Source organism: Solea solea, chromosome 11 (genome assembly GCF_958295425.1).
Source record: "Solea solea chromosome 11, fSolSol10.1, whole genome shotgun sequence".
NCBI lineage: Eukaryota > Metazoa > Chordata > Actinopteri > Pleuronectiformes > Soleidae > Solea > Solea solea.
In genome coordinates this window covers 6,564,914-6,590,790 of record NC_081144.1, presented here as the reverse complement: position 1 = coordinate 6,590,790, position 25,877 = coordinate 6,564,914, and the positions used below count along the sequence as shown (strand labels likewise).

General features: G+C 43.9%; 1 protein-coding gene across 8 annotated transcripts in view; it reads left to right on the top strand.

Moving 5' to 3' along the window:
• Positions 1-25,877, top strand: part of camta1a (calmodulin binding transcription activator 1a) — a 290,667-nt gene that overhangs the window by 147,265 nt on the left and 117,525 nt on the right. For all 8 annotated transcript variants that reach the window (XM_058642630.1, XM_058642627.1, XM_058642623.1 and 5 more), the window contains one exon: positions 13,330-13,465. In XM_058642630.1, coding sequence (XP_058498613.1) covers positions 13,330-13,465 — 136 coding nt within the window. The remainder of the gene's footprint in view (positions 1-13,329; positions 13,466-25,877) is intronic.

The window sequence follows — 25,877 nt, the reverse complement described above, 5'->3', positions numbered from 1 at the left end:
ACAAGAAAAGGAGAAACTGAAACATGCAACGTCCCCTATGCATTGTACTGTATTACAGGGCCCCAGAATGGCCTTCGGTCGTAGGTGAGCGCTAGCAGTTTCAGCTGGCCGTAGGGACAGTGGACAGGAGGCCTGTTCAAGTGGACGACAGCGAGGGTCACCGGGTCCCCCGGGAGGAGATATCCCTAAGGTGTGGGCAGATGGGGTCTAGAATGAGAGTGTTCTCAGACAGGTGGATTGCTGTCACCCTCATTTCGCCACCGCCAGCAAGCAGGTGGCCTCTACCCCCTCCTCACCCACTAAAGGGTCACCTTGGTATGGCACTGCTTCCCCCGGGTCCCATCCCATCATATGTACACTGTACATACACAATAGAGCCCACACACTGTCACACACGCGCACACACACACACCATTGGTTCTCATACCACATGACTCTCAGTCAACCCCAGCACCTGGGGACTGGGCGCGTAAACAGTCGCTCTCAAGGTTGAACCCAGGTGTTTCATTTCTATTAGGGCTCTCATCACATTCACAGCCTCCTCCCTCTGACTTTGGTCATAACACAGACAGAATAGTCATTAAATTTTGGATTACCTTTTCTTTGCCTTTGTAGATGTTGAGATGTGCAGGGTCTATTTTCGACATCTCTCTATGAAATAATTATCTCTCAACTCTCTTCCCCCGACATCTTCAAAAGAGGATGTTCCATTGATGATTTTTGCCCTACATCATAGCTTTGCTCTTGCTGCGACTCCAAAACCCAATATACCGTAATTAAACTAACAAAGTGACATCAATAAAGACAGAAGTGCTTCGTAATTACAGTCTGTGCGAGGACATCATAAGCAGGCAGTGTCATCACCCTAACGAAGGAAATAAATCGATGGCAAACAGACAAAGCCCCACTTTACAATTACAAACCTTCTCCTCTGACACACAAAGCCAACCATAAACACAACACTAAGGCAGGAGTTTAATGGCAATCTTAAAGTTGCAGAGGCCACTAGCTTGTCTTTACTGCTTCTGGCCAGCAGTACAATGGGTACCTTGACACTTTCACTACTCCCTTCCTCTCCTTCATTAGTTGCGCTTCTCTCTGTTTCTCCTCTCTGTCTGCTTTTACCCTTCTCCTTTCCTGCTGTATGGTGTCTGGTCTCCTCATCCTCTGGAGACACATGAGTGGCAGGCCTCCCCCTTAATAACTGTGTATTCCAATTCTTACACAGTTGCACAAACACAACAGTCGCACGCACACACACACACACACATGTTAAAAAAAATATAATATGTTGCAGGATTCAAGATTGGCATTCCCATGTTGCCTCTTCCTGCAGAGCACCATGCGGACAGCAAGGCTAAATGTCAAGGAAAGATATTTAATTCCATGTGCACACACACACACACGCACACACACACACATACAAGACAGGACGCCCCACATCGACTGACTCGCACATTGTGTGGAGTGTGAGGCTAAATGTCAAGGGATGATGTAAATTCGCATGATTGCTTCTAGAAGTAGTTCATCACAATGCCAATCCCGGCCACATCAGTGTCTCATTGTCCTCCAAGAATTTTACAGAGCAGGACACTGTGGCCCACTGTGAGTGTGTGTATGTACAGTATGTGTGTGTGTGTGTGTGTGTGTGTTTGAAGGCAGGTACCTGAGATTAGCTCTGCTTATTTCCTAGCCTGTCACATGCAGAAATGACGGCGTATATAAACCAGACACAGAGCCTTGGATCGTAAATTGGGATGTGTGCTGTGTTGCAGGTTTGTGTAACATTCGTTACACACTCAGCATGGTCTCAGGGTGACAGTAGTGGATCTCCCTCGGTCTGCTCTCCCCCTGCACATCATTTGTTAAAACAAAACAAACAAAAAAAAAAACAAACCCTGCTGTATATGACATTTGAAAGATATATGAGTGACTGATGAGTTGTAAAGTTGTTTACACTACTAACTGCATGTACCACAGTGATGAATAAAACATAGACCTTGTTCTAGATGGCATCTCGAGCCAGAAGTGAACTATATGCCTTGCATTCCTTGTTGCCTTGACACCACTTTCCCCAGTTCTCTCTCTGCCTTCCTGCTGAAGTGACTGATGAGCAGACGTACGTGTGTGTGTGTGTCAAATATGGGGAAAATAGTCAATCAGCTGGGCTGGTGTGACAGGTCTGCATACTGCTGTATTTTGGGAATGCTGCTGCAGGAAGTGTGTAAAAGTAATGCTCAGTGCCAGACTGAGGATAAACATTTTATGGTTTTGGAATAAGAGGGTTACACCTCTTCCCTTTCTGGAGGGCATGGCCAGATGCTCACTGCATCTATGTCTAGTCCACCCAAAGCTCTGTGGGATTTATTACGCCATGCCTACTATGATACCAGCAGTGCTTGTGTGTGTCTGTCTGTATAATTGCATGTGTGCTGTGGGCCTGAGCATGTTTTCAGGAAATAAAAAGGAGGAAATGAAGAAATGAGAAAGAGCATGCTTGTGTGCGTGGAACATTTATGGATGAGCGTCCTGATGTGATTTAATACGTGGTAGCTCCATGGGCCACTGAACTTGGAAAATGAGAAGGCAGAGGTGGCCATGATTAGAGGTATGCCCTGCTGACTTTATGATTGTATATTCAGATGTGTATGTGTACATTTGCATGTAGATGACTCTTGGTTTAGATGGACAACTTTAGATAATCATAGCAGCTCACACACACACACACACACACCATCTATCATTGTCATTGTCTAGGTAAAGCCCACCAGCTTTTGTTTGTACAACATGCAGACTTGACTTCCTCATGCTGTGTGTTTGTATGTGTGTGAGGTCAATGGCCCCAGCTAAGGCATCCGAAACAGAGCGGCGTGATCCCAGACACGTGCCAGGGGCCAAAGGTCAGGGATCACCTTATACAAACACACCCAGAGAAATAGAGTGTAAGAGAGTGTCTGGGCCTGGGGGACAACCCTCACCCATATACAACCCTCACCCTCTCATTCATGTTTTCCTTCTCTCTTCTTTAACGCAGGCTCCTGATATTTAATTGCCCCATTCTTCTGTTGGGAGCAGATTATTCACACTCACCCAACAAACCGTATGAGGAATAATACAGTTTAAAATGTTGTTACTGTCACAGCATGCATAATGAGCTCAAAGGGCCATATTAGCAACAGACAGGAACAACCGAGAGAAATCGAAATGTCACAGTTTGTCAAGGTGAAAAAAGGAAAACATATTGGATTGATATATAATGTCATCATCATTTTTATTTTTGCATTCAGATCCCCTTTGTTTTGACTCTGTGCTCGCATACAGCATCTGAAGGCTGTGACAAATATCGTTATGTTCAGTGTGTGCATTCCTGAATCAAGTGTGATAATAATAACCACAACAGACGTGCTTGCGTTATTGTTTCATGGGCAGTGGTCAGCCTATTAACATCAGTGTATCTACAGCATCTACAGACACAGCATGGTCTGTTTTTAATTGTCGACAAGGAAAACGGAGCAAGTGATTATGTATTTCCTTTTGTCTTTGTTTAACCGGAGTACAGAAGACTCGCTGAATGTTTGACTGCTATTTTCTATTAATGCCTTGCTCCACATTTAGACAGTTGCACACAGTCACAGCTGGATGGTTCCCAAAACCACCAGAGTCTGATCTTTTGGCCAACTGAGCAGCTTTAATCTGTTTTGTGAAAAGTTGGATCACAACTGATTGCCCCATGCACTGCTCTGCTGCAGCTGTACAAAGGCCAGTCAAAGCTGAGCTTGATGATCAATAAATGAAACGATTATGGAGAATCGCCCACATTTATGAAAATACTTTCGGTAATAGTCAGAAGTAAACAGCATGTGTTATCATTTGATTTAGCTCTTCACACAGGCTTCAACATTTTCATTGACGCACACCACCCAGCTGCTCAGCCTTTTATGCTTTGGCTACCCACTGACTTCTTTATGTTGTTTATGTTGTTGTTTTGTATGGACAGTGGTCATTATCAACAACATTCTGTTGGTCAGATGTTGAAAAGGCAGCTAAAGATAGAAATCAAACACACAATGCAAATCAACTCCTGTGTTTTGTAGTCGCTGTTGTTGTTTTTGGGGATACACGACTCCGTGGTTAATAATCCCCTTTTCATTCTCTCTTTTTGCTTTCATTAAAACACTCTACACTCGCCTTTGTTGATGCTCTGCAAATGCAACATTCTGACAGCGGCTGTGTTTTTGGAAGGCGAATCACAGTGTGTCAGTGTTTGTCTGAAATCCCTACATCTCACTGAGGGATCAGGGAAGAAAACCTGTGCTGTACCGTAAATGTCACTCTGCAACCTAATGCAAGCATAACAGAGGCGGTGGCTTCATCTCTACTATATTTGACCATAAAAGCTCTGTGATGCAAGTAATGCTAGAAATCTGATTTGATCTGCATGGCTACCATCACTTTACCATGGCTGATGTCCATCCTTTTCACCCTCAATTTCTATCTGTGCCCAAGCAGCCACTGAGCCCAAGGCTGCAATTAATCCCATGATGCCTTGCTGTGGTTGGTATGGTGACCAGACGGGGCACAGAGAGAGCTGTGATTCCCAGGTGAAAGGTGGGATAGACTTTCTGATTTGCTCCACCACACAGATAGAGCTACAGCTCAATTTCAACCTATCGCCCTCACTGGTCTGTCCTCATGACTATAATAGGACCATGGCCTAGGAGAAAGGAGAGGAAGAATAGCCTCTTTTATTTTCCTCTGTCTTTCTTACTTCCTTTTCTCACTCCTTTGCCACAACCTCCATCACTGTGCTGGCGTTTGTCGTGGCAGAATGGATTCTGAAATGTGCTTTGTAGCTTGGTCAGCTTGTAAAGCCACTCTTCTAAGTCTGAAGTTTTGTCTCACTTTAAAAAGACTCCAGGTTTTTGTTTTTTTCCCCCGACTATCCCTCTCTCTTTTCAGTTGCTCATACTGCTTGTGCTTTGTTCTTTCACCTTTTTTGTGGACAAGGCAGAATTTGTGAATTAATCATAAGTGGTTCAATAGCTGGCCTTAGCTGTGCTTCGTCACTGGGAGATCAATAGGGGGAGGTCAGTGGCTTTGTGGTGGCACTGACTGCTCTTGAGTAGAAACAAGGTGGGACCCGTGCAGGTGATCCATAAGCCCGGTCTGCCATGAGTCATGATGGAGAGGAGAGCTTTGCATGTTCTTGCCCCACCCTGTCTCTGTCCTAGTGTCTAGAGAACATCTGCTGTCACTATAGGTGGACTTCAAGGTCATGTCGTCGTCCTCTAATCATATACAGAGGCAGAGGCTCCTCCAAGTGCTTATATGACCACCCAACACCATCAATTCGTTATTATCTTTTTATTAAGTTAGGTTAAGCTCACAGAAGTTAAAATTATAGTGTGTAACTTAATTTGGAATTACAAACAAGTGTCTATTACAAGCTAACCATTGTCAAATGAGTTCACACAATGAGGATTAAACCAACAGCTCCATATGACTCTCACTCTTGAGTGTTATACCACGCTGCACACAGGAAGGGATTTATCCTGCTGCTACTGCTGTATACACACTAATGCTCCCTCAGTCAGGTCCGATAGTATTGCTTGACATTGGACACGGCATACAAATAATGTTGGGCATAAAAATGAACGTCAACAACAAAAGTCATGCAGTATATGCATGTGTTATATAAGTAATAACGCATCACAAAATCAAACCAAGGCACTTAAATGAACAATCAAAAACACAGTAAAATAGTATTTATTCCACTTTTCACATATATCAAACTCCTGTATGAATATTCACTATTCAGTCCAGGTTGTCTTTTGTCGTGATATTCCTCAGATATGGTTTCAAGTGACGTCGACAGCTGAAGGAGTGCTCAGCACTGCCAGTGGATCCAGACAACTTCATGACAGTGCAGAAGTCTGCAGACGTTCTCAGCACCGAGCAGATGTCACTGATGGCGGGTGTATGCATATTGTGCTGCCTCAATAGTTAAAGCTCCACTTCTGCAGTTTCAACACTCACCATACTCCTCCTGCATTAAACTGCCTGTCAACACTATGGCAATCTATTGTGGAAACGTTACTGAGCTCCGAGACAGCCTTGCAGTCAAACCTCTGTCATGCTCCGTTTCCCCTTGGCTTGATAACCACAACGATGCTATGATTCAATCGAACGTCACAATTAAGCATCAGGAATAATATTGTTCCCCATGAAATTGGAAAAGGTTAGCGGCCTTAGAATTGTTTGCATCAGGTTACCAGAGCGAAACTCACACATTGCAGGTTAAAAAGACATGATCCGCCTTTGCCAGGATGTTTTTTTCATGAGAGAATGCAAAGAAAAACAACAACATAAAAGCATGGAAACATGAAAAGAAGTGGATTACAGCCAGTGCCGGTGTAGAATGGAAACACAACCTAAAGTATTGATGAATAATAATTATTAAGTTCATATAAATACTCTATAAACAAATGCAGTACAAACAGTTTTTATAATAATTGATCCTGTCTTTATTTTTTATTTTTTTTATCTCTTTCTCAGCTTTTTAAAGTGTTAGTAACACGGGCCCATGTTACTTGTTGAATATCACATTAATGGGAGTTAAAGGGAAAATACACATCTCCTCTTCTCTGCTCTTGAAAGTACACGACCACATCATTAACGCGGTGGCTGAATTCTCCTGCTTCTTACAGCAGGAAGCAAATTCATAGTTGCTAATAATGAAAACATGACCCTTTCTCGCTGCAATCTAGTTTGACTTAGATTTAATTGCATTAGTATTTCCTTGCCATAGGAGAATGTAAGCTGCTAAAACAGCAGTTCTGCCCCATGACATAAAATAAAGCTGCAATGTAATTCCCTGCTGCCCATGCATTATTGAAAGTACAAAAGCGTCTTCTTTACAAAGTGTCATAATAAGGCAGTGCTACAGGACTTAAGTCTACACATGGAGGATGCACACAGCGTGCACTTGTCAGCGGGATGCTGTGCTACAGAGACGCTCTATTCTTATAGCACCTTTATTTACAACGCACTTAGACACACTGTGAATGATTTGTGAAGATTAGCGGAGAGAGGATGTGAGGTATGAATCATCGTCTCTCTCTCTCTCTCTCTCTCTCTCTCTCTCTCTCTACTTTACAAGTAAACATATGCAGACTGACTTAAGGCTGAAAATAGCTTTCGCCACAAATATGATGTGGAGGTCTTTTGAGCTATCAGTTGAAAGTCGTCAACATTTCCAACACAGTTAAACACATTACATGCATTCCTAATACACATATACAGTGACAGAGTGCATTCGAAATGAATAAGAAATGTCCCGACAGCCAAAAATCTGCAAGCACTGAAATTCGAATTCCGTGTCACCTAAGCTGTACATCAAAGTTGAACATTATAGCCCTAAATACGACGCGTGAATGTGTTGACACTGGGAATAGAGCTGTATAACCAGTGTATTACATGACGTTTTGTAAATAATGTCCCAACCTCATCCACTGGCCGGGGCTGAGACCTTTAAGGCTGAGCAGTAATGGCTGCCTCCCTGAAATGTGCATGAAACCGGCTTAGTGCTATCAGCGCAGCATCACCGCCAGTCACCAGCCTGCCTCTCATTCTGCCAGGCTGCTGCAGACCAGATAAGAGCAACACCACCCTCCTCCCCTGCTGCTTCCATCCGCCTTATGTTGTACCCCAACAATCCACCCACCCTCCCACGCCAATTCACCCTTATCCTCTTTACAAGGTCTTATAGGGACAGAGACACTGATGTGTAGCTACAACCGTAATTTATATTCTTTGTAAATTGTCTGTGATTTTTTCATTGAGATAAGTGCGGGGGGGAACATCTGTTTTGTGCTGGAAGGCAGTGGGCCAGGGCCTGAGTTCTGTGGCAATCACCAGCAGTATAGATAGAGAGGAAGAGGGGGAGGAACACGATCTGTCTCCCTATCCTGAATTACAACTCCAGGGGCCCAGCTACACTCTCATCATTACTGTTGTATTTAGTTGAAAACATTGGCTAAATAAGCATTGTGCTCCATCTGTACAGCCTTGGAGATCGGTTCATGATACAATGTTCGGCATGCTTAATACAATGATTCACTGCAGTCTAATTCATGGCGGTTGCTGTGCCTTGTTTCTTAGATTACCATTGTGTGTCATTGTGACAGGAAAAATTGGGGATGGGGGATACGACGCTCAGTATCAGCATTGGTCCCATACTGGTCAGAATTACTGGATGGGATATTGGGGGAAAAAAGTACCATCCAAAATCCCTAAATTTCACATACATGCCTTACTAAGTACAGACTGTAAAAATGTGGGCTGTTTATTTCATCATTATTGAAACTGGTTATAGTGTTGGAACGTTGTGTTTTTGAAGTGGCAGGTTATGGCTCAGCAGTAAATACATCAGCACAGAATGTGTTTTTAACAGCTTGGTAGTTTAAAAACAACTGCATCTGAGTGATACTGGTGTCAGGGGATACTCAAGGTTGTGATATTGCTATCAGACAAGAAAAAGTTTGGACCACTACGTAACTAACTACTCTGAAGGCTTTTTTTCCCCTCAGAGTAGTAAGTTACGTGTGTGGTCCAAACTTTTTCTTTTTTCTACAACAGGGGTCGAAGAAGAATTTTCAGGATATTTGGAAGGCAGAAAAATAAGGCAGCAGTATAACATTATGGATGCCACCTACTGTAAAACCCCAAGAATGATGAAAAATATAAACATAAATGTTAAAGCGGAAGAGAGATGATGCAATGTGGATTTTAAAATGTTGCGTAACTTGTTCTAGGCTGACTCACCCAGAATACTCCTTACTCACAGAATTAGCAAATATAGTTAAGCATTCTCAGTGGAGGGCTGTGCCCACTCAGGACTGGAGTACAAAGAAGTGTGGGCATCACAGTGACCAAACGCCGGGGCCTCATTGACAGTCAAAGAGGAACGCGACCCACGGCGTCTCGACATACGAACATTAGCGGGAGAGTCTGAGGGGTTCAGAGCAGTGCAGGTGATGAATCTCAATCCCGAGGCCGTGGCAGATTTACATTTAAAGTAGTTTTAGCGAACGCCCCACTTCCTGATGCATTCTTTGGCAAGGGTTGAAAGGAGCAGCTTATCTACGAGTCATCAATTCCACGTGATGCGTTGAGATATGTTGCTCCCAACACGGAGCTAACACCTTTCTGCTCACACGTCCAGCTCAAAGACGCTGTGCCATCTTACAGTGCGCTGTTGCTTGAAGTATAATTACATTACACATACTGTAGAAACACCTCTGCTCTGTGTTGACAGCTGTAGGTATACGTGTGTGTGTGTGTGTGTTCCCACACATGTTGTCACATGTGACCCCGTGTTTTACCTATGATTGACTGGATCACTAATGACCAGCATCAGCACGTTATTGATGTTATGTCAGTACTCTTGCTATAAATGTTATCCCTAGATGGAACAACATGGTTACTCGAGTGTGTGTGTGTGTGTACATGTTTGTGATGCTTTTGTGTGAGAGCCCATGGGCAAATTTGTGCCTCATATTTATACTTAATAGGGTCAGTGTGTGTGAGAGTGTTTGGATGAGTAGTTGGTGTGAGTGTGGTTGTTGACACAGTGGGGTAAAGGCTGTGATGGCTGAAGGCTCTGATGGGTAATTGAGAACAGCAGGTGTTGCCTCCCTCCTGAGCCACCTCAGGCCCCAACCACCTTACCATGCGATCTTCAAAGTCTCCTCTCCTTTCCTCTCCTCTTGTCTCCTCTCCTCTCCTCTCCTCTCTCCTCTCCTGGGGAGAAAAACAGCTTGTGTGGTGTTAATCAAACCTGGGGCATCACGGGGAATAGGAACTGAGGAGGGACAAGAGCTATTACCTCTACTCTGGTTCAACAAAGCCTGAAATACTGTATTGCACTCTCTGTAGCCACATTGATAAGAGAACATCCAGCAACACATATCCTTCACATTAATAGCTGGAATGAAAGTATGCTTGTCTTACGCTTGAGTACACTTCATACAGTTAGATTATTTTAAGTAAGGTAATACAAATAGCCCATTTTATGAATTCTAAACAATATATATTGAGTTATAGATTTTCCTTTTGTTGTTCTAATGAGGAGCCAGATAAATACCTCACACATTTCCATCACCACATATTCTCCAAACATTTTAGGACTCATTCACCAGAGGTGTGGATTGTCCTCACTGATCTGTGCTGGAACAGGAGAATCTCTTAAGACCCCCCCCCCCTTTTTTCTCACGGTCATGTCAGTTTTAGCCTCTTCCCTCCTCTCTTTATCGTTGCTCATGGGCCTTTAGTCAGTGAAACTGTGTCTGCTCTGTGGGGCAGGGCTCTCCTTGCTTTGGGCTGCGTTAGCCATGCTGAACACGTCACCAGACTCATAAACCCTTCCACACCCTCCCCTGGCTTTTTTCAAATGAACAAATCTGATTGAGCGAATGCCATTACCTGGGTAAATGAATGATTCCTAAAGGACTGGACACGGCCTAACACCACCCTGAGGGTAAAGCTTATTATCGCTGCAAACGCCAAAGAGGAGAGAGGCGGCTGTGAAGCATGTGTGCACTTTGTCAGAAGCCTGTATTTCCATATTAATATGCCACATTGAGGTATTTGAGACAGAGGGCCCCCTGTCACGCTTCTTTGATAACAGAGCAGTTAGCTTTTCCCTTCATGTATAAATATGTATATTTCTGATAAGATTAATTGAAATGCCTAAGTATACAGTAGAAGGGGATGAGTGGGAGGAAGAGAGAGAGAGAGAGAACGCAGGAGAGAAGAGACACATTATGTTACCTTAGCATGCATTTCAGACTGGTCTCTGCCTCAGACCTATTCCAGTGTGGGAGCCTGGGCTTTTTCCTCTGGGTCCAAAGTGCCTTGAATTGAAAATAGCATCCACCTAACAGTCACTCAAAAATAGCTGAGCGAATAAGTTTTTGCGCCAAGCAGATAAATACGGCGTGGAGCCTCTGACACTGAAGCCTCACCCCAATTTCCAGTGCTCTGGAGGAGATCAGATAGCCCTGTGTCATTTGATTTTCTGCCTTATCTCATCCGCGCCCATCTTTTTGTCTCCCGCAGGGCCACAGTTTAAGAAGCACACACTCCTTGTATCTTTTTGAAGGACAAAACCCAGAATGATATAGAAATAATAGGATTGCATTCTCGAGCAGGGCCATTTCGGGGTTTGATTGATGCATTGTGCTGATTTAGGCATGTCAAACGAGTGTCCTTCAAATGACATTGCCTTTGCAAATCTGCATACAGTACAGTGAGATTCCAGCAAACTGCAAAGTTCTTAGTCCCTGAACGTCGTTTATGATCACAGCCCCGCGTTGGATGACATTACAGATGTTGTAAAGTAGAACACAATTTATACTCGATGTTTATTCCACGCAGCGATTGAGCAGTTCCACTTCTTAAACTGACCAATAAAAAATATGTGTTTAATAGTTGTTTCTGGCAACGTATGCTTGGTGCAAAACAACAGAGGGAAGGGAGTGAGGAGGAGAAAGAGAGGGAGGTCTCGGAGAGTGGAGGTGAGGCATCCTGAGACACATGAAACAAGAGGCAGAGAGAAAGCTGGAGACGAGCTGCAGCGAAGGAGGAGACAGAGACGTTCCCTGGTGCACAGCTCCAGTTGACTGACGGCAAAAAAAGAGAGGGCTGCAGAGAGTGGAAGGGAGGAGGAGAGGGACGAAGGGAGATCAGCAAAGACTGAGCACATCAGTGTCTGAGTGGCGTCTCCCATTAGAAGGTGCTGTCAAGGGCCACAGAGGGGGGAACTGCAGGGACCCCTCTCCCCCCTTCCACCCCACTGGCCCCTGAGATCCGGCAGAGAAAATGATTGATGAGTGATACCAAGATAAACACGGACCCGGGCCCCCAAAGGCAGTTCAGCAAAATGATGCATGCAGCATTATAAATAAACCTTGTGGGAAAAAAAAAACCCCAACAATAAACAAGCGTTGGGTGTTTTTGATATTATTACACCAAGACACAAATCAGTCCAGATTTTGTTCTTTCTGTCTCTGACGCAAGCTTTTCCAGCCGTTGCTTTTTTCGACTTTTCTGTTTTTGTGTGTATGTAAGTGAGCAGTGAGTAGAAGGCTAACAAGGCTCACCAGCTGCCTGGATGGTTAAGCCGCCCGCCGCCCCGAACAGTTACACTGCCTTCTCAACAGCTTGGGCAGGTGGCTTTTCCATTCATTCACTCTGAGGCAACAAATACCGAGGCAAACCTGTTCTCATTTGGGAGGGCTCCAAATCATAGCAGCTGTGCATGTGTGTGCGTGTGTGTGCGTGCGCGCGCGTGTTTGGGCTCGGCATTGCTTGTGTTGCAGAGATAGTTGGCACTTTCACAATACTTTTTGTCGTCTTTATATGGAAAACAGCGAAGCCCTATTATGTAAACCAGTAAAATCAATGGTGAATACGCGTTGTATGTTTGCATAGGAAAAAAGAGCGTAAGCCACTGTATTTCACTGTGTGGTATGTGTGTGTGTGTTTCAGCAGTGCATGGAGACTGAAAGTGTGGCATACGTGTGACACCCAGCAACATCACAATTCAAAGTGACAAACGTAAAGCGTGTTCAACTGCTCACTAATTGTTGAGCAAGTCTTAAATGTTTTATGCCGCGCTTTCTGTTAATGTTTCACTCTGAGCGCCAAATGCCTCTGTTACAAATCGAAGTGGAAAGGCAGATTATCATCAAATAGTTACATTATATCATTATGAGCCTACAGGCTGTGATCTGGTGGAGGGAGAATGAATTATGAATGGAGTGTGAAGGAGGATCTTCTCTTTCCCTCTAGGGACTTCCAACACTACTCATTTAAGCTGAATGAATGAGAGACAAGGAAAGAGAAGCACCCCCCCCCCCCCCCCACACACACACACACACACACACACACACACCTCCCACCCTGCTTGCCTTACACACTGGCCTTCATGTAATGTAATTTACTCCGTCAGGAGGAGTGTCACTTTAGCTGCTTGCAGCACACACACTTCTCATTGGGCAGAATGTGTGCTGAAGGGCGCTTTGTTCATTGTCAAACTGTGCAAAAAACACAATAAAGAAGCCTTGTCATCTCTGTCACTTGTGCATTTTCTGCCTGGTACAGACTTGTGTTGGGCCTTTTTTTGTACATCTCTTAAAATGAGTCCCCGAGCTGTGCTGTAGTTTTGCCTAAAAATTCTTGTCATCTATCTGATGTTTATTCTCTCTCTCTCACTCTCGCTCTCTCTCTCTCTTTGTCTCTCTGTCCCGTCTCTCTCTCTGGATCCAGGCCGCAGAATGGGTCGATGATATTGTACAACAGGAAGAAAGTGAAGTACAGGAAGGATGGCTACTGCTGGAAGAAGAGGAAAGACGGGAAGACCACACGGGAGGATCACATGAAGTTGAAAGTGCAGGGAGTTGAGGTGAGTGGGCTGACAAGAGTTTGGATTTACGGGGAGGGAACGGGGAAAGGGGCGGTGTAGGGGGTGGGTGTGGGGGTGGGCTAGAGCCAACCTTCACTCTGACACAGACAAACATGGGTTTACAGTGAGCTCTCCCCTGGCTGTAATGGAGACAGTCACATGCTGCAGTCGTCCCGCGTCTCCAAGGAGCCTCACCGAGAAACAATGCGGCACAACAATAGTTTTCCCTGGGAAGCCAGTGGAGTGGAACCGATTGTTTGTACCTTATTAAGGCTCTGGATGTTGCCTTTGCTCCAGAGAGCCTACATTAATCTTGCTGGCTCAAAGCAGTACTGTGGAGCTAGCGCTCCCTCACCTCTCCCCAAGTCGCTCCCCATACCAGCTCCTGCCATAAAAGGCCCAGTTCTATCTGTCCTTGGCTCAGCCAGGCTCAATCTGAGGTGGTAGCACCTTGGCTGATTTATCAAAAGCCCCACATATAAGAATAGGCAAGCCTCATCCCCTGACTCCTTCACTTCCTATTCTTTCCAAAGGTGCTGAAGTTTGGGTTCTGCTCTATTTCATATGTTCAGCCACAAGCATTGATTCCAGAAGCACAGGAAACTGAGATAGAGAAGAGGAAGAGATGTGAGAGTGAGCGATATTTGTCTCCCATTTGTGCACACACACATTCATACACAGTATGTGCACGTATCCAAACACACACACCTCGGGGAGTGGTGCTGTAAGTCTGTGTCACACAGCGTGACAAAGACAAAGCTCAGGCATTCTCCCAACAGGAGCTCAGCTTTCTGTTTGTACTCCTCCAGATATTTGTCACTCGGAGAAAATGGCCTCCTCCTTCGCTTTGCCAGCTCAGTGTCATCTCTGGTCCTGCAGTGGTCTGATAACCTGTTGGGAATATGCACATCCACCCTTTTGGACTGTAACATATTTTCCGACAGCCCCGGCTTTACAGACTGTTTACTCAGCCAACTTGCACTAATACTGTTATATTAACATGTAAATAGAGATTATGCACAGTAACATTTAGGCTCTGAATACACGCACACCTTCACAACCAGGGATCAGGCAGTGATTCTGTCATTTTATCAACATGACTTTATCAATCGTACTCACGTGTCTTTACGTCAATCGCCACGTCTTATTTTCAAGGACGTACAAGTCGCAGGGAGAGCATCTGATCCGTCCGCTTCGATTTGCAGACGCAAATGCACACGATCTGATTCATATCTGAGTTATTACCACATATGAATGAGGCCGGAAACTGATCTGACAATATCTGAATCCATGTGCCTTTTTCGTGCTTATACCTTCATGGGTCAGATGTGATTTGGGCCACAGGGGAGGTAACAATCAGAATTGGGTCATTTGCACCATGCAGTGTAAATGCACCCTATATGGTTTTTGTTTCAACAATAGAATAGGGTTATACTTTTAGAGTAGATGTGAGTTTGCCTCTACTGGTGTGTCGTTTTGGGTGTCAAAGCAATATTTATAGGATTCTGTGGCACATATCAGCTAAGGAAAAAGCCATGTGCTGGGAATATTAGCCGGCTATTTCTCCAGACTATTCCTGAAGCATGCAAAATAACAAATATAAAAATAAATCACATTTTTTATTGCTGCTTTAATTGGGGAACACATCATCACACACATACACAAGACCTCTTAACTGAATATCTTATTGTAGGCCACTGTCCTATTTTCCAGCATCAGTGTTGGTCAAATCTACAGAAAATGGTCACTCTTGTTGAACAACCTTCGTTGTGCATTTCCTTTTGTGGTGGGAAAAAAAGCTGATTTAGTGTAAAAAGTAGAATATTCAGTGAATGAACATTTGCTAATTCTAGCAACAACTGTTGTAAGTTGGCAATATTTCCTGTAAATGCAGGTTCATTTTAGAAGAACGACAGTCAGTGGGGAAAATCCAACACTCAGCTTCACAGGTCAGTACATGGTGTAAAATCATCAATCTGACCAATAAGTGTAAGCCGATCACAAACATTGGCACATCTGAGACTGGCATCATTGTTGAGCTCGAGCCAAATATTAGAGACAACATGAAGCAAAGATAATTCCTTATAAGCCATAACTAAGAGCGTGGCTTTTCAGATGATGGATCATGTGAAGTAAATAGACAAAAGACTGGTGTTGAGAGAATTCCAGTCTTAACTGTATTTGCTGCATATTGTCATGTACTGTATAAACCGCACAATCCTGTGAACACTCCACACCGTGGCATATCTGGGGTGTCAAAAGGCAGACCCCATGTGATTCACTGCTGCAGATATGCTATGGAGGCAGTGTGGTCGGAATTTTTCGCCAGACGGAAACGCATGCAGATCTCTTTAATGCACAGCCCTTTAGTCTTTATATTCCACTCGACACTTAACATGAACATTCAGCAATGCACTGGTGACTATTACAGTATTTTATATCTATCACTAGCAATGCACGGAGGGTCAGACAGAGTACAGTTGCCGAATCATTAAATCTGTGATGTGCAGTGAGCAGTATGCAACAACATAAGATAAAGAGTGCACTAAAGCAAAATCATCAGGAGTCATGCACACACATAAAGACTGATGGCTGTTCACGGTGCTGCTGGCAGTAACTTGGAACCAACTCTCCCTCCTATCATTTTTGACTGTGAGCGCCTATATGTTGTAAGCGGTCTACTTTACCAGCGCTAATTGCTTTGTGAGCAGCAAGATGTGAAGGTGAGTGGAGACAGAGAGAGAACAGGCAGAAACCGATGTAGGACTGCAAAGCCACATGGGAGCTCAGAGAACTCGCACTGTAACCGCTATCTCACATAGTGTACGTACTAATACGATGCTTACATTGCCTGTGCTGTGTTACGCCGCTGAGACTCTCTGCGGCCCGCTGGGAGCACAGGGACATTTGCCGGTGGCCCGAGGGTCGTTTTAGGCTGCCGCGAACAGTCAACTTGACCAGCGATGATATAACAAGAAGGAATGAGTTGACAGACCTCTTGCATCAGGCACCACTCTTACCTCACCTGTGCGTGGCAGCTGCAGAGCGGCTCTGCTGCGGCTCGCAGGCATGTGTGTGTGTGTGTGTGTGTGTGTGTCTACACCATTACTTTTTAACACTGAGCTTTCCTTGGATAACAGCCATCAGTAATAATAACCGTCCGTCGTTTATGAGCAGTCGGAAAAGGGAAGAGTTGTAACCTGAAGTCGGTCATGTGATTTTTTTGTTTATACTTGTACAGAGAGAGAGAGAGAGAGAGAGAGAGAGGAAGCACAGGAAAAAAAACGGCCACCCTTCATCTAATGTTTTATTAACTGATACAATATAATAATAACCTACAATCACGTCTGTACCATGATCACATACTGGATGCAAAAACAGACAAATCATCATGTCGTTTGATCTTGACGACCTTGACGGCCAACTATTACTATAACTGGTACTAATACTTGTTATCAGCGCATAAACTTTGCCGACAAATTTAGGTTTCTGATGGTTTTCTTGGGATGGCGTCAGTGTCCCAGTCCACGTTGTTGTGGTTTCAGTCCGTCGCTGAAAACTGTGTTTTGCGTTTCTGCATGGGTTTGCATTTTGCAGTCCTAGAAGACCTGAGTCATGTCCTTTAAAGACCTCCCTCCTTGGGACTGACATATAGGTGATCCATTATACCGCTGTAACCAGCCTATGACGAGCCCCTGGAACCCATCATGCACAGTCATGCTTACCATAAGCACATACAAAGGACTTGACCTTTGGCCTCTGCTCAGAGAACGTATGAGGCCACACGAGAGCAAAGGAGCAATTATTTCCGCTTACTACTCTATTTGAAAGAGAGGAGACAGGTCCATTTAAATACATAATTTATGTGATACCATCACCAGGCAGGGCACAAAGAGTTGACATAACTTGAGCACAACCGTCCTTGTTTTACAGGAGATTCTTTACATCACTCATGCTGTGCTCTAGCTGCTCCAATTCCCCACTCCCCCAGTGCTTAATAGAGGTTCTGTGGTTATTACATGGGCCAGGTTTAGTGCCCAGAGAGGACAAATGTTGTGGGTGTTTCACTCGAGTGATGTTCAGGGGCTCGGGTGAGGGAGAGGCTGTGAGTCCAGGAGTGAGAGGCCTTCAGAGGCCTACGAGATGCAGCCTTGCGTGGCACTAGTCGATGTCAGTGAGTGCTGCTGGTGTCCTGTCTGCTCTGCAGTGCTGGCTCAGCAGCCCATGTAAACCAAAGCTCTGCTCTTTTTCTCTCTCTGTGTGTCTTTCTCTCCTCCTCCTCCTCCCTCTGTGTCTTTCATTCCTCTTTTTAATCTTTTAATTTTTTTTTGCTAGATCGTTCATTGTTCTTCTCCACTCCCACCTGTCTTTCCCTTTTCTGCTCCTCGTCCCCCCCCCCCCCCCCCCCCCCCCCCACCCCACTCTCCAAGTCCACGGTCCAGACGGACAGAACCTTGAGTTGGGCGGTAATGCTCCCTGTTCCCTAAAATTGGAGCGCAGGGCATGTTGCGGCATTAGCGCTTAACAGGCCGTGAAATAGCAGCCTGCCTTCCTGACGTCTCCCCCATCACTCCAGGTGAGTTGGCCAGACGGCTGGATAAATGAGCAAGCAGAACCCCTAGCAACCTGTATGCATTTAGGGTACTTGAGGACAGTTGTCCATCAGTGACTGTCTCGCTGCACGCCGCTCTAACCGAGCTCAAGTTGTTTCCCAACTCCTAGCCGTGACCAAACCTGTACGGGAATCTCTGCAAGCACCATAACAATGATGTACATTTGCTTGTCTATCAATCAGGGTTCTCTGTTACACCACCTTGTGATTTCCTTCTTTTTTTCCCACAGAGCTATGTCATTTTAATCCTGTAGAATATAGCTCTAGTATCCCCGGGCTTCTTCCTGTGAAAAAAGCAAAGACCGACAACACAACTGCTTTGACAAACTGCCGCTGGTACGTCTTGTCATGCTTCTGCCCCACCGGTACCACCTCTTCTTACCTGATTAACTAGTCATGCGGGCTCAGCTCCCCATCCCCTCCACCCTCTCTATCCTATCACCCATTATTCCTAAGCTTTAATAAACTCCCTCAAACGTAGATCGATTTTCTCTTAAGTGAAGGTGGTGCTGCCTCTGACTTATTTCATTACCACAGGCTAATTATACCGATTGAAATGAGCTTCTCTTCTTAAGGTGTGCTGTGCTGCTCTGTGCTGCTCCGTGCTGCTCCGTGCCCCCACACTTCACAGACTTTAATGCCAATACAGTTCTCCACCAACTCCCTAACTCCCATGCCTGCCCCAGCTCCACCCCGCCGTCCCGACGACCGACTCGCTCGCCCTCCACCACCTAAATAATCAGCTGGTGCATCTTTAGCCCCCGTAAGTTGTCATTTCATGTTGGATCCACCCTAATGTGTGATTTCAACTGTGCAACTGTGCAATGAAGGAGGGTAATGGAGCATGCTGGTGGCTCAATCGCCTCTGTTCATTGATAATAATGAAGACAAATGTCAAAACATTAGTTGCTAATGTTGTAATGGAGTGGATGCTTGTGGATGCATGCCGGATGCTACACTGCATTGGCTTTCAATATCACATGACCTTCAACATTTAACTCGTCTGTCTGGCCCATACTTTTGCTGGCAACGTTGAATTTTTTCTGTCCATCCAAGCAAATTGGTGTCTTATTGATTGTCCTAAGGTGCTGGTTGGAATGTGTACACACCCTTAGTCTTCTGCTTGAATTGGCGGGGACAAATAAATAACAATTTCACAATTTCATCGGCACCTGGGTACGTAGCGTAGAGTATCTCTGTGGTCCTGGATGTGTTCTCAGTCGCAGTGGTATAACTGATTTATAGATGCAGCGGGTGATATCACCAGATTGCGTGGCCAGATGTGAGAGGGCACTAAACAAACCCCTGTTTCAGAGAAGAGGTGACGCCGTGCATGCTTCCCTCCTGCCCCAAGTCAACTGTGAAATTAAGATCAGATTACTGATACAGACAAAGCCCCAAGCGAAAAAGTTAGTATTTTCCATTTTTATTCAAACTTATAGGCTGTCTGTTAGACAACAGTCTGTTGCCTGCTCTGTAAAGACAGTAAATCGATTCCTGTTTCCATTGTCTTCTCTCTTCTCCTGGAGCCTGCTTTGTTATTCAAGATTTTTTTTTTTTCCATTGCCTCGAAGCTCACACAGCCTGCTCTTCCCTTTTGAATTTCCTGATTGTGGAGGAGTTAAGACCAATCTGCATGTGATATTTTAAAGAATGGTTACCATGGTTATAACTCCTAACCTTCTGCTCTCACATAGAGTAATAGTCTTTGAGCGGTTGCATGGGCACAGGAGGAACGCGGTCTTCTCATTTATTCAGGCTCGTAGAATAATAATTGTGATGAGAATTTTATAACGTAAACACAAACTTAAAGGGAGAGAAAAGGCTTCGTAGTACAATGATAATGAAGTCACACCTTAGAAGCGTCGAGTGTTAGATCGTACCATTGCCATGCATGGTATAGGTACATGTTGTTGTTATTATCTTGTTATTAGTGACAAAACCAAAGCCTTCCCACGTGAACGCCGTACCCCCAGCATTGGGAACGTCAACGTTACCCACGGTTTTCCTTGAGGCCCACAGTAATTAGTTTTCCGCTTTTGTGTCTTTTGCCAAATCACTCAGCAGCAGTTAAGCGCTCAGTCTGCCTTTCATGCTGACCCTGCTATCATTATTTCAATCCAGCAACGCGATTCGAGCGGCTAAATACGGAAAGGTTGCTGTAGGAGGCGAACGTATAAGGAGCCTGTCAAAAAGCTGTGCATTATCGACAGCTCCTGTAATTTAATTTACCACTTGTTGCCACATGTCGCCGTGTTGTCGTGCTGAGGCAACTCCGCAGGGGTTCCCAACTTTACTGTGAAGTGGATGGTGAGAAAACTGAAGGAGAAGCATTTTAATTTGAGGAGTTTTGACTTCAATTTATAGAGTGGGCTTTATCTGGGCTTCTGAACGTGGCCCATTAAAAAAGGGGGGAAAAAACACGTCCACACCTTCATTTCACTTGTGAAATGTAATTCAAAAGAATAATGGAACACTGTAAAAAAGAGAGAGAGAGAGAGAGTGGAAATAACTTGAATCCTTATGACTGTTGCTTTGGGGACACGCGGCAAAAATCCTCTTTTGCGACAGAAGCTTCCTCGTTCTTCGCATGTCGCTTCATTATCCTCATTAATACTGTTGGCACACCAAATCAACTGAGTTAGCCAGTTTTTGATATATGTAACCCCCCTGGGATTGGTGGATATGCTGATATGCAAAGCAGGGGCAAAAAAGAGTTTGCAGAAAGAGTGTGAAAAACAGAGCACTGCAGGCAGTGAATGGGCTTTGCATGACTCTGTGCTTTGCTCTTAGTGTGTGAATTCTCCTTTTGTTTAGTCTCGTGAGCGAAACACAGATCCCTGGGCAACATAGGGCCTAGAATTTATGTTAATAAGCAACTTTTACCAAGGCTTCTGCATTCTACTATTTCTCATGTCAGGCTGGAATACTTTTCAGTGATTCATACTGCCTGGAAAGCCCCACTACCGGGTGATACAACATGCAGTGTTATCAACTGAATGGCAAACTCTGGTCCTGACCTCAAACCGCTGCAGCTGATTCACTTGAATTTAAAGGTAGCAGTTCAAAGGAAAGCGAGAAGTTTTAGCATGACTCCAACTCGTACCTCGCTTATGTCAGAGTGCAAGTCCTTTGCAGAGTTTTAGTGTAATGATGTGCAACCAGTTTTGGTTGGTTCCCACATTTCTGGGGCCATTTCTGTCCGTGGACCAAGACCAAAGGGTTATCTGGGGTCCGAGTGTTGAGTAGAATCAAAGTGGGATTCTGCCCCAAAGAACTACAAAGTACATTTTATAGATTGCCTGAAATGTTTTGGATATCTCTTCAGAATAAGCCTTTTCCTGAATCTGCGAGCTTACCTCTCTCCTCATCGTGCTTTATCGTGTTCCTTTTCCCCCTCTCACTCCCTCTCTTTCTCACCTCCACTTGCTTCTTCTTTTTGAAAAAGCCGCTTACTCTGCTGGTCTCTGTTACTATGAAGCCATTCCTGTAGAGAAGGCAAACCCCTCTGTCAAGAGCATCAGCTCTCTTCAGATCTCCTCTTTCCCCTGCTGGCTCTGGAACACTTGGTTCTTCTAATATCCTGCAGATAGGAAGTGCAGCACTGGTGTTTAGGATACTACTACACACAGAGGCTCTTTGAGTTGGAATTATCCAGCGACATTATCTCCCCTTTATTCAAAAAGGCAGTCGAGCTCACCCCACACATTCCACAAGCGCTTTTCTGCCTCATCTGCAAAACATATTTGTGCATTGATGTTTGCAGTGAGATAAATTTGTAAAAGTCCAGCGTCTCTCACTCTTCCAGCGGCTACATTTATCTCTCTTTTGGCTTTGGCCGTTCATTCTGCTGGAATACGGCACATGGTCTATGTTTTATTAACCAGCAACACAGAGGTTGAGACATAATTTGTTGCTGTGTTACATTTAATAACTACAAAAATCAAAATGTTCCAATGCGCTAACATTCACTCTTCAAAGGAGGTATAATAAATGGAGCAGTGAAGTTCAAAGAGAATGGCTAAGTGTTTGTATAGAATTATAAAGCACGAGCAACTGTGCTTTCCACAGAGTGATATTGAAAGGGATCATATTTACATGAAAGAGTTGCTAAAGAGGAGTTTAACTCAGGAAACAGCTTTAACTCCTCTGCTTTGGGCGACAGATGAAATAAGAACGCTTCATTATTTGGCCTTGTTTTATTTGTTAGTCTTAACTTTGTATTTCTTTGTCCTATCATGTTTTCTTACGTTTTTCTCAACTAATAGATTCTCTGTTGGGTTTCCCGTCCCCCCAACATTCTGTTCATTTGGGTTGTTTCTGTTTGTCTTTTTTGTTGCTCGTTTTGTTGAGCTCTACACGCTTTACATATTTTTTTTTAGTTGTTGCTGCTGGACTAAAAAACGCAATCACAGAGACTTCTGTGGATTTCTGTTTCACATTTAAAGCGAGAATGAGTCATTTGTTTAAGCCCAAGGGGGTGCCTAGCTTGTTCGGCATTGTGTGTCGACACTGGTCCCCTGTTAATGTCACTGTCACCAAAATAATGATGCATGTATGTCTACAGATACACTGACACACATGGATACCCTTGCACACAAATTGCATTTGCATTTGTTTAGTCCCAGTGAAACACTCTCGGGGGGATAACTGTGTCTGTGCCTCATGCAATAATATGTGAGTGAAGTTACACACTAAGTGTACACATGTGAACACATAGAGTTAAACCACCTTTCATAAATTGAGTCTGTTATTGCAGGAAAATTACATTTAAAGATACCTAAAACGAATTTCCTATGTGACTGATGAAAATGGGAGAGATAAAAATGAATCAAAAAGACTGTGGACTGTGGAAAATAAAAGACTGATGAAAGGGAGAGGAAGGAGCAAGAGACGCTTAGAAGGTGGATAGATGGGGAGGGAGGGAGGGAGAGAGCGAGGGTGAGCCGAGTGCTGAGCGGAGAGGAGAGAGAAAGTCGGAATGAACGATATATAGCCGCTGGCAAACAGAAAACAATTGTTACACTGCCTCCCATAACCCACTTCAACCTTAAACAGCAGATTTTTTTCACTCAATTAATTTCTACACATTGGAGCAGGGGCCTTGGCTGAATCTGGGCTTTTATGTGCTCCTGCTGCTGCAAGTCTTATACACATCTCTGTCTCTCGGTATCTCTCTCTCTCTCCCTCTCTCTTCTCCCTCTCCTCTCTGCCTCAGTGTCCAGCTTTGTGTTTTTTTGGGTTGTTTTTTTTTTACTCAATAAAATGAACAGTCTGCATTTGAATGACACTATGAGAGACAAAATGGATTATTTCCTTTTGTTTCAGATAAAATGCCTTAATCAGTAATATCACAGAGCTACATACAAGCTACCATTAATACATTCACAATGTATTCATCCTTAAAGGATACAATATCAAATATCATATACAGTAGATCAGATACTGGTCAAAATCAATGGATCAGATATTGGAAAAAGAAACTTGTTCCCTAAATTAAACCCTAAAAAAACAAACATCAGCAAGCACATTCTGTTGAGACAGACATGCAAAACCAATGTCATGTGACCAGAATTTGAGCAAACAATGCACATGTTTGCCAAACTGCAGGTACCATGTGAGCTGTGTGCACGTATTTTCAAAATAAAAGCAAAACAGGCGAGTATAATTTTGTAAAAGCAAAGAAAAAAAGTGGTATCTGTAGATAAAACCCTCAAAACCGTAATATTGGTATCACTGTAAGACCGAGATTTTTTTCATCCAGCACCAGACACTCATGGGATAATAACAATAATAATAACGACAATAATAATAATAGTAATGATAATAATAATAATAACAGTAATAATTCATAGGCTCAAACCAGGCCATGGTGCCCGATGTGGACAGCAGGCTGACTAGCCTGAGGGCAGAGCAAGGGAGAGCAGGCAGAGACAGATGGACAGATAGATAGGGGAGGGCATGACTGAGCTGTGTCTATGTGTGCTGAGTGAGGGCCAGTAGGAACAACATGAATCATGGCTCCAGTTGAGAGAGGAGATCAGATCAATAACAGCCCAGAGGAGGGAGGGAGAGAGAACGAGGATGAAAGGAGGACACAGGAGGTGTTCATCACAGGACCACCCTGACTCCCAGCAGGCTCACTTTTCCTTTTTCTTTCTCAGGCTTTACACTTAACACATTCAGCAAAAGGTTGGGTTCATTTCCTCGGTGAGAACACTGACGGTGTCTTAATGTGAAAATCAGACGTATTGATTATTCAAATGACACCGAGCCCAGACGATGAACCTTTTGCAAAGAAATATAAGGGTGCCTTTTTTTTTTCTTTCTCCCCACATTGCACTTAAGTTAATAAGACACTTCAATTACATCAAAAATATTACTACTTAATAGGAAAGCACAAAAAAAACACCGATTGATTTGTCACACTTTACTCTTGAAGCCAAAGAGCTTTTGATTGTGCATGTGTAAATCTGCTTCCTTTATATGTTTAACATGTGCGTGTGCGAGGGAAGTGAAAGTGCAAAGGTTCCTATAATAAAATATCTGGTTCTTATTAAGTGCAGAATATGAATGTGTGTAAATGTGTGTGTGCCAGGAGGCAGTGGACAGTGTTGGAGTGGCTGTCTGGATGTTTAAGCATGCTACACACACACAAGTGTAAGATGCCCAAGCTCTCCCCTCCACTATTGTACTGTGGAACAGGCGAGCAATTTTTCTCATCTCTACTTTTTTATATATATATATATATATTTATATATAATTTGGTCGATAAAGGTGAAGGACGTTTCATCGCTATGTCCTGCTCCCGCCTCCCTCCTCCGTGTGTGCGCTGCACTGTCTCAGAGTGAAATCCCGAGATAAAGCTTGGCGGCGCACCATGTTTAATGGAGCTTAATCCCACAGATTTGAGATACAGAGCTGTGAGGTAATTCCCTCATGCCCATCTTCACTAACACACAATAGTCACGTGAGCGCACAATTTTTTTTTGACCCTCTTCTAGACACACAGGCCGATAGGCGGACAGATGAACAGCGGCGAAATAAATAAATAAACAAAAGAAACATAATTCTCCCAAGGACAAATGTGTTTTCTCTTTTGAACAATTTATCATGAAAAATATTGTGCTTTTTCCCAGGATCACAGTAAACTCACTATCTCATCTGCTGTAAAAAAAAAAGAAAGAAAGAAAGAAAACCAAGTATTTTCTGCCACACTTTTCCCTCAACTGTTCCAAAAGTACAATGTGGTCATTTTTACTTTAGCTGGTCAGTTAACCTCCCTCTTGATGGGGGATTTTTAAATTAATCTGCAGCCAAATTGAAGAGTTTTGGGAGTCAGGACTGAAAGCTTAGTGTCCACAGACAGGACTCCAGCCACAGTCTCATGTCAGAATGCTTGGAGGGCATGAAGCGGGGGTTTTGCAGAAGCCATGTGCTGGGAAGTATCATACCCACCAACAATCCTCCTTAAGTGATGAGCTGACACTAAGCAATTTACTATTCACCCTGCCAGTGAAAATATTTTCAATCCAACTGCATAAAGCTCCAATGGCAGGCAATATGCCAAGCTCTCTTCTTCTATCTGACACTTTTTGTTTCAAAATAGTTACTGTGTGGCTCAATTTACCCCAAGACGTGCTTGTCAGTTGCCTTGTCTGTGGGTAAAACAGTCCACAAGCTTTTCATGATAGGAAATGGGCTTTGAGAACAACAAAATGTACATTTTGTTACATAAAATATAACAGTTTTTTATTGTCGGAATAATCTTGAAAGCAAAATCAAAGAAATTAGCACCTC